This window comes from Mesoplodon bidens (genome assembly GCF_964165515.1).
Source record: "Mesoplodon bidens genome assembly, chromosome: 3".
In the NCBI taxonomy this organism is placed as follows: domain Eukaryota; kingdom Metazoa; phylum Chordata; class Mammalia; order Artiodactyla; family Ziphiidae; genus Mesoplodon; species Mesoplodon bidens.
Genome location: NC_138178.1, coordinates 117,579,613 through 117,585,612, shown reverse-complemented (window position 1 = coordinate 117,585,612; position 6,000 = coordinate 117,579,613). Strand labels below are relative to the sequence as shown.

The 6,000-nt window shown below is 34.0% G+C and overlaps 2 protein-coding genes across 2 annotated transcripts in view; both read right to left on the bottom strand.

The window, feature by feature from the left end:
• Positions 1-6,000, bottom strand: part of LOC308614072 (uncharacterized protein) — a gene marked incomplete at its 3' end in the record, with an annotated part of 185,838 nt that overhangs the window by 26,556 nt on the left and 153,282 nt on the right. The window lies entirely within an intron of this gene.
• On the bottom strand, positions 4,243-4,949 carry LOC308614411 (NADH dehydrogenase [ubiquinone] 1 subunit C2-like). Its single transcript, XM_081228834.1, has one exon. It carries the CDS (start codon positions 4,711-4,713, stop codon positions 4,351-4,353), a length of 363 nt encoding a protein of 120 aa, XP_081084960.1. The 5' UTR covers positions 4,714-4,949; the 3' UTR covers positions 4,243-4,350.

The window sequence follows — 6,000 nt, the reverse complement described above, 5'->3', positions numbered from 1 at the left end:
TACAAAACAGACTCACAGACATAGAGAACAGACTCGTGGTTGCCAAGGGGGAGGGTGGTAGGGGAGGGAAGGACTGGGAGTGTGGGATGAGCAGATGTAAACTACATATATAGGATGGATAAACAACAAGGTCCTACTGTAGAGCACAGGGAAATATATTCAATATCCTGTGATAAACCATAATGGAAAAGAATTGTTTAAATGTCTGTATGTGTGTAACTGAGTCACTTTGCTGCACAGCAGAGATTGGCACAACATTGTAAATCAACTCTACTTCAATAAAAAAATAAATAAAAATTTTAAAAAATTAAATCTGAATATACTATATGCAGACCACTGACATTTTTTAAAGGAATAATAAAAAAGATAAATTTAAGATAGGAAATAAAAGGAGAATATAAAACAAACAAAAGGCAGCATCTATGAAAAACAAAAATCAAATGGCAGGATAAAACAAAAAATATCACTAATCATAATATATATAAACAGGTAAAAGTTGCTTTTAAAAGAAATGAGACACACAGATCTTTGTATCTAAATATCATTTCCCATTCAAAGAAACCAAGAGTCTTTGAACAAAGGTCTGATTACAGTTCTGGTGAATGGAAAGTGTTCTGGGCCCTATTTTTGTACCAGAAAGTCCTGTTGGATCCTTTTCCTTCTGGTCATTGGGTGTGAACAACCACCAGTACCAATTTACTTCTGGACTACCTTTCCAATGCATTACTCCATCATCACTAGTTCTAACCAACGCTTCTTATAATTGCTACAATTCCTACTTCTGTTCAGACAATTCTGCCTACTCTCAATTCCCTATATTCACACTTTCCTATATACAAAGACAGAAAAATATATGCTCATACTTTATAAACACATACATGCTCATACTTTATAAGCACACAGTTTAGACAACATTGTACTCATATTGCAGACACCCCTATTGTGTCAGTTATTTAGAATCAGATGCTACCAGTGGAGGATAAAGAGAGAGGGAGCAACATGCAGGGGGAGCCTTCAGACCATGATGTAGATCTGACAACTGTGGAAGCGGAAAAGAGAGGAAGGACTCGGTAGGAAGAGCTTCAGATTATGGACCAGTTCTGAGAAAGAGTCAGCCAGGCAGATGGAAAGTCTCTGAGCCAAAGTGCCTGATAAAACAGTCCCACATTGAGCTGGAAAGTGTCAGCTTTAGAGAGCCCCTGTGCTCAGTCACTGGCTGGGAGCAGTCCAGAGGAAGAATGGCCCTGGAGTGAATGCCATGGTAGACCTACAGGACAGCAGCTGGAGGCTGGCCAAGTATGCTCTTCCATCAGATTCTCTTGAAGGAGATGTGAGCATCACATCTTTTTTTGTGAATGCCACACCTATTTACACAATTAATATTCACCCATCTTTTACATTAAGGAATCTTTTATATAATTTGTTATTAATCTTCTCTTTTTAGCTCATGGCATTGTTTCCCCAAAATATATAATTATCATTTTCTTAAGTAAATGAAAAGTTTAGATTACACTTAAAAAAAGGAAGTGCAAATATACACAATAATCTTCCAATTTAAATTACACATACACTTTGGCCAGGAATTCCAAATAGAAAAATACACATATGTACGCAAAGATACGTGCAAGTATGTTTTAAGAGAAAAAAAATCAAGATGCAGAACGATATAGATTACCTTATTCCACATATGTAAAAACATTAATCTGCACAAACCTGTATGACATAAATAAAAATGAAAATGTCTGAATAGATACATACAATGCATTTGACAATGGTTGATTTCAGGGAGAAGAGGACTGGGGAGGACAGCATTCAAGATGGGGAGTGCTCTTTATGCCATGCACATCTTTGTATTTGAATTTTTTCTACTACTTGTGCAAGTTCTTAAGTATTTTTAATAGGTCTTATCACTCTGAAAACAGCACAGACAATAATATTGCTAAAGAAAATAATAGTTTAACAAAAGACAAACTAGAAAGAAAATTTTGAAAAGAAACCACAAAATAAAATAATGTTAGTAAGACCAAACTAACCACATGTCACTTATATGGATCATATAAAACAAAACAAATAACAAAGAGATGATTAAAATGAAAATATTCCTGAACACAAACAGATAACAACACAGGGCTGGCCATATTAGAGTAGAATTGCAGCATTAAATAGGCCAAAGTAGGTCATTCAAAACTGATAAGAGGGCTTCCCTGGTGGCGCAATGGTTGAGAGTCCGCCTGCCGATGCAGGGGGCACGGGTTCGTGCCCCGGTCCGGGAAGATCCCACATGCTGCAGAGCGCTGGGCCCGTGAGCCATGGCCGCTGAGCCTGCGCGTCCGGAGCCTGTGCTCTGCAACGGGAGAGGCCACGGCAGTGAAAGGCCCGCGTACCACAAAAAAAAAAAAAAAAAAAAAACTGATAAGAGACAGAATTCATAAGAAAGATAAAACATTGCCAAATTCGTAATAAAGATAAACAGCTTCTACTCACATAAAGTAAAAGCTATTAGTAACATATGGAGAAATCGACAAAACACAGGTGCATTGAAAATCTCAAGAAGTATTTTTTAGATCAAGTGAAAGAACTATGCCACAGAAGAATGGAATAACAGAACAATATAACAGCTAAACCTATTATTAACTGAGCACTTACCATTCATCATAGTCTCTTATTAAATCCCCAGAACACCCACATTACATACAAAACTCTGAGACTTCAAGAAGTTAAGATACTTATGAAAACAAAGTTAAGATACTTAAGAAAAACTTATGGTTACCAAAGAGGAAAGTGGGGAGAGATAAATTGGAAATTTGGAATTAACAGATACATACTGCTATATATAAAATATTATAGATAAACAACAAGGACCTACTGTATAGCATAGGGAACTATATTCAATATCTTGTAATAACCTATAATGGAAAATAATCTGGAAAAGAAAACACATATATACATACATACATATATATATGTATAACTGAATCACTTAGCTGTACACCTGAAACATGGTAAATCAACTATGCTTCAATAAAAAAATAAAAATTTTTTAAAAGAAGAAGTTAAGATACTAATACAAGGGTATCCAGAAAACAAGTGGGATTCAAATCCAATACTGTCTGATTCCAAACCTGCACACCACTTAGTGCGGCTACAATATAAAAGTCACTGCATATAATAGCATTGAATTAGAATTGTAGATACTATTGGGATATCTAGTAAACCACAAAGCAAATATCAATAAATTCCAAGAAACTGTTACTCTAAAGAACATATTTTCTTATGTTAATAAGGATAAACAATAAAAATTAAACAAAATAATTTCAACAAGTTAAAAAACCACTTTCCCATATAAGTTGTGTATCAAAAAGATAAAGAAACCTGCAATAGAAATTATTTAGAAAATAAATGAACACACCATAAATAAAAATGTATAAAATAAGGTCAAAATACTTACATTTGTTAAAAATATGAAAGGTAAAAAAATTAAATTTTCAACAAGAAATTAGGAAAATGCCCAAATAGAGATGTCAACCTTCTGTGGAAGCAGGAAACCAATAACCAAAACATTTTCAAAAAGAGAAGCAACAAAAACTCAGAGGGGCAAAAATTGAATTTATAACTAATCCAAAAGTTTTTTGGTCAAATATGGTAGGTTGGACTCATTTGTTTTTCTGGATGACTGGTCATGATATCTAATAGCTAGGGAATCATACACCATAAACCTTGCTAAAAATATTAAAGAGATGGTTTTACACTATGTGGGTATAGTCATTTGACAAGTAGAGAATAAGGTACTTGTAATTGAAAATAAATGAGAAAAGACCCCCCAAAAATACTAAACTAATTTCTAGAAAATTCATTCTAGGGAAGCAAAAACTTCCCCAAATATCATTAGAAATGGGAAAGAAAACAATGCAACTTTAGAAATGGAGATTAAAACTAAAGAGAGAATATATACAAACTCTGCATATAAGTTTATAAATTTCAATTGAATAGATGGCTTTCTGTAAGAATATGTAACCAACTGACTTCAGGAAAAATATTAAACATGAATAACCCAAGAATTAGAAAATAAAGTTTTAATTGTCAAAAAATTACCTTCCCAAACAGTTCAAATGTTTCTAGACAGTGAATTCTTCCACATTTTCAAGGTTATTCCTATGCTATTTTAGTTCCAGAATATTAAAAAAGAAGAAATGCTACCCAATTAACTTTTTTTTTTTTGCTTATGATGACTATTTTAATCACAAGGTGTTAATGTATACATTAACATAAACTTCAGATGTCATAGAAACAGTTCCACAAAATTCAGAAAAAAACGGTATCAGTGAACCTGGAGCAAGCATTTTGGAGACTTCAGTGCACTGGATGGAATTCTTCAAGAATTTCACCATAAGTTTTCTTATCTTTTTCAGGAAAATCCTCTGGATGTGACTTTACATATGCAAACATATTATGGTCCCTCAGAGCATACATACAGTCTTGACGTTTTAAAAGATAATATCCGACAAAAATAAAGGAAGTAACATATAGAAGCTGGCGATGCAAACCGGCTGACACCACCGGCCGCCACCGGATTGCGTTATCAATCAGGCCGGAGCAGTAACCCAAGAAGCCGACGTAGATGAGCCGCGGGTCGGTTAGCTTGGGCGGCGGCAGGCTCCGGGCCTCATTCGGCAGGAACTGTAAGGGTACTTGGCCTGGCCGGCTGTTCATCATGGTGAGGCCGTTCCCACTTGAGGCCTGGCCTCTGACCTCCAACTACAAAGAAAATCACCAAGACCACGGCCGGGGCCCAAGCCACGAGATTTCACCTCTGAGCACGGGGCTGAAGGGCATGGCACGAGGCGGTGTGGCACCCAAAACACTCCTAATTAACTTTATAAAGCAAGAATGACCTTGATAACAGAGTCCAACAAAAAAAATACACTAAATACATATTTCACTCATGAGTATATATTTTAAAAATACAATAAAATATTGCCTAACAATTCAATATAATATTTTAAAATAATACATCATAATCAAGTAATGCAAGGAATGTAAAGATGTTTCAATATCAACAATGATGTTGATGACCATTTCAAACAAGGGCATATATGGACAGAATTTCTTTGATTTAATCTTATCTCTGAATTTATTATGCTAATACCCTGGTATGCTTTCCCCATGATTAACTTTTTTGTCTTATTCTTTTCTGATATATGTGTTATCAGTAAGCTATCTAGGATCCTATGCAAATAAACTAATTCTAAATACCATTAAAAATGTATGCACCATGATGTTCATCACAGAATTATTTTAAGAGGAAAATATAAGTAGGAAGAAGAAAAGGGGGGAAGGAGAAAAAAAGAAGAGGAGGAGGAAGAAAAAGAATTTTTAACAATGAAAGAAAATGGACGAGAAAGTGGGCAGTGATTGTCTTGAGGGAGAAAAATAACAGATGATTTTGGTTTTCTTCTCTTCATTTTTCTAATTTTTAAAATATGCTGTAAAACATAAAATGAGAGCAAGCAAACACTTTAAGGGAAGAAGAAAATAGATTAATAATTGTATTGGGTAGTTTTAAACTTTCTTAAACATTAACTAAAAATGCACTTTTAAAAGCAAATGAAAATATCATAAAGATCTTCTAAACAACCCAAGAAGCTTTATATCTTGTCAGTCAAATAAATGATCCATTCAGAAAGAAAAGAGAATATTCTTTTTGACTGGGTAAATTAACATGGATAAGTACAACTTCTTTTTTTTAGAAATATACGTATAAGTGTATTGCATAAGTGTACATATAGTTAGGGGTTATGTGTGCATATATGTATACACATATAACACATACATATAAAAATTATTTATTTTATATGTATAATTTCTATAGTGCCATCCAAGCATTCAATTATGGCAGTCTTTACCAACAATTTACATAATAACTGTCTGGTAAAATTTAATGTCATAGTCAATTATACAGTCTAATTATTAAATAACAATAGAGAAAAGTCATTCAGTATT

Excerpts from the sequence above, each read along its gene's own strand:
- LOC308614411 (XM_081228834.1), bottom strand. The coding sequence starts at position 4,713 with ATGATGAACAGCCGGCCAGGCCAAGTACCCTTACAGTTCCTGCCGAAT.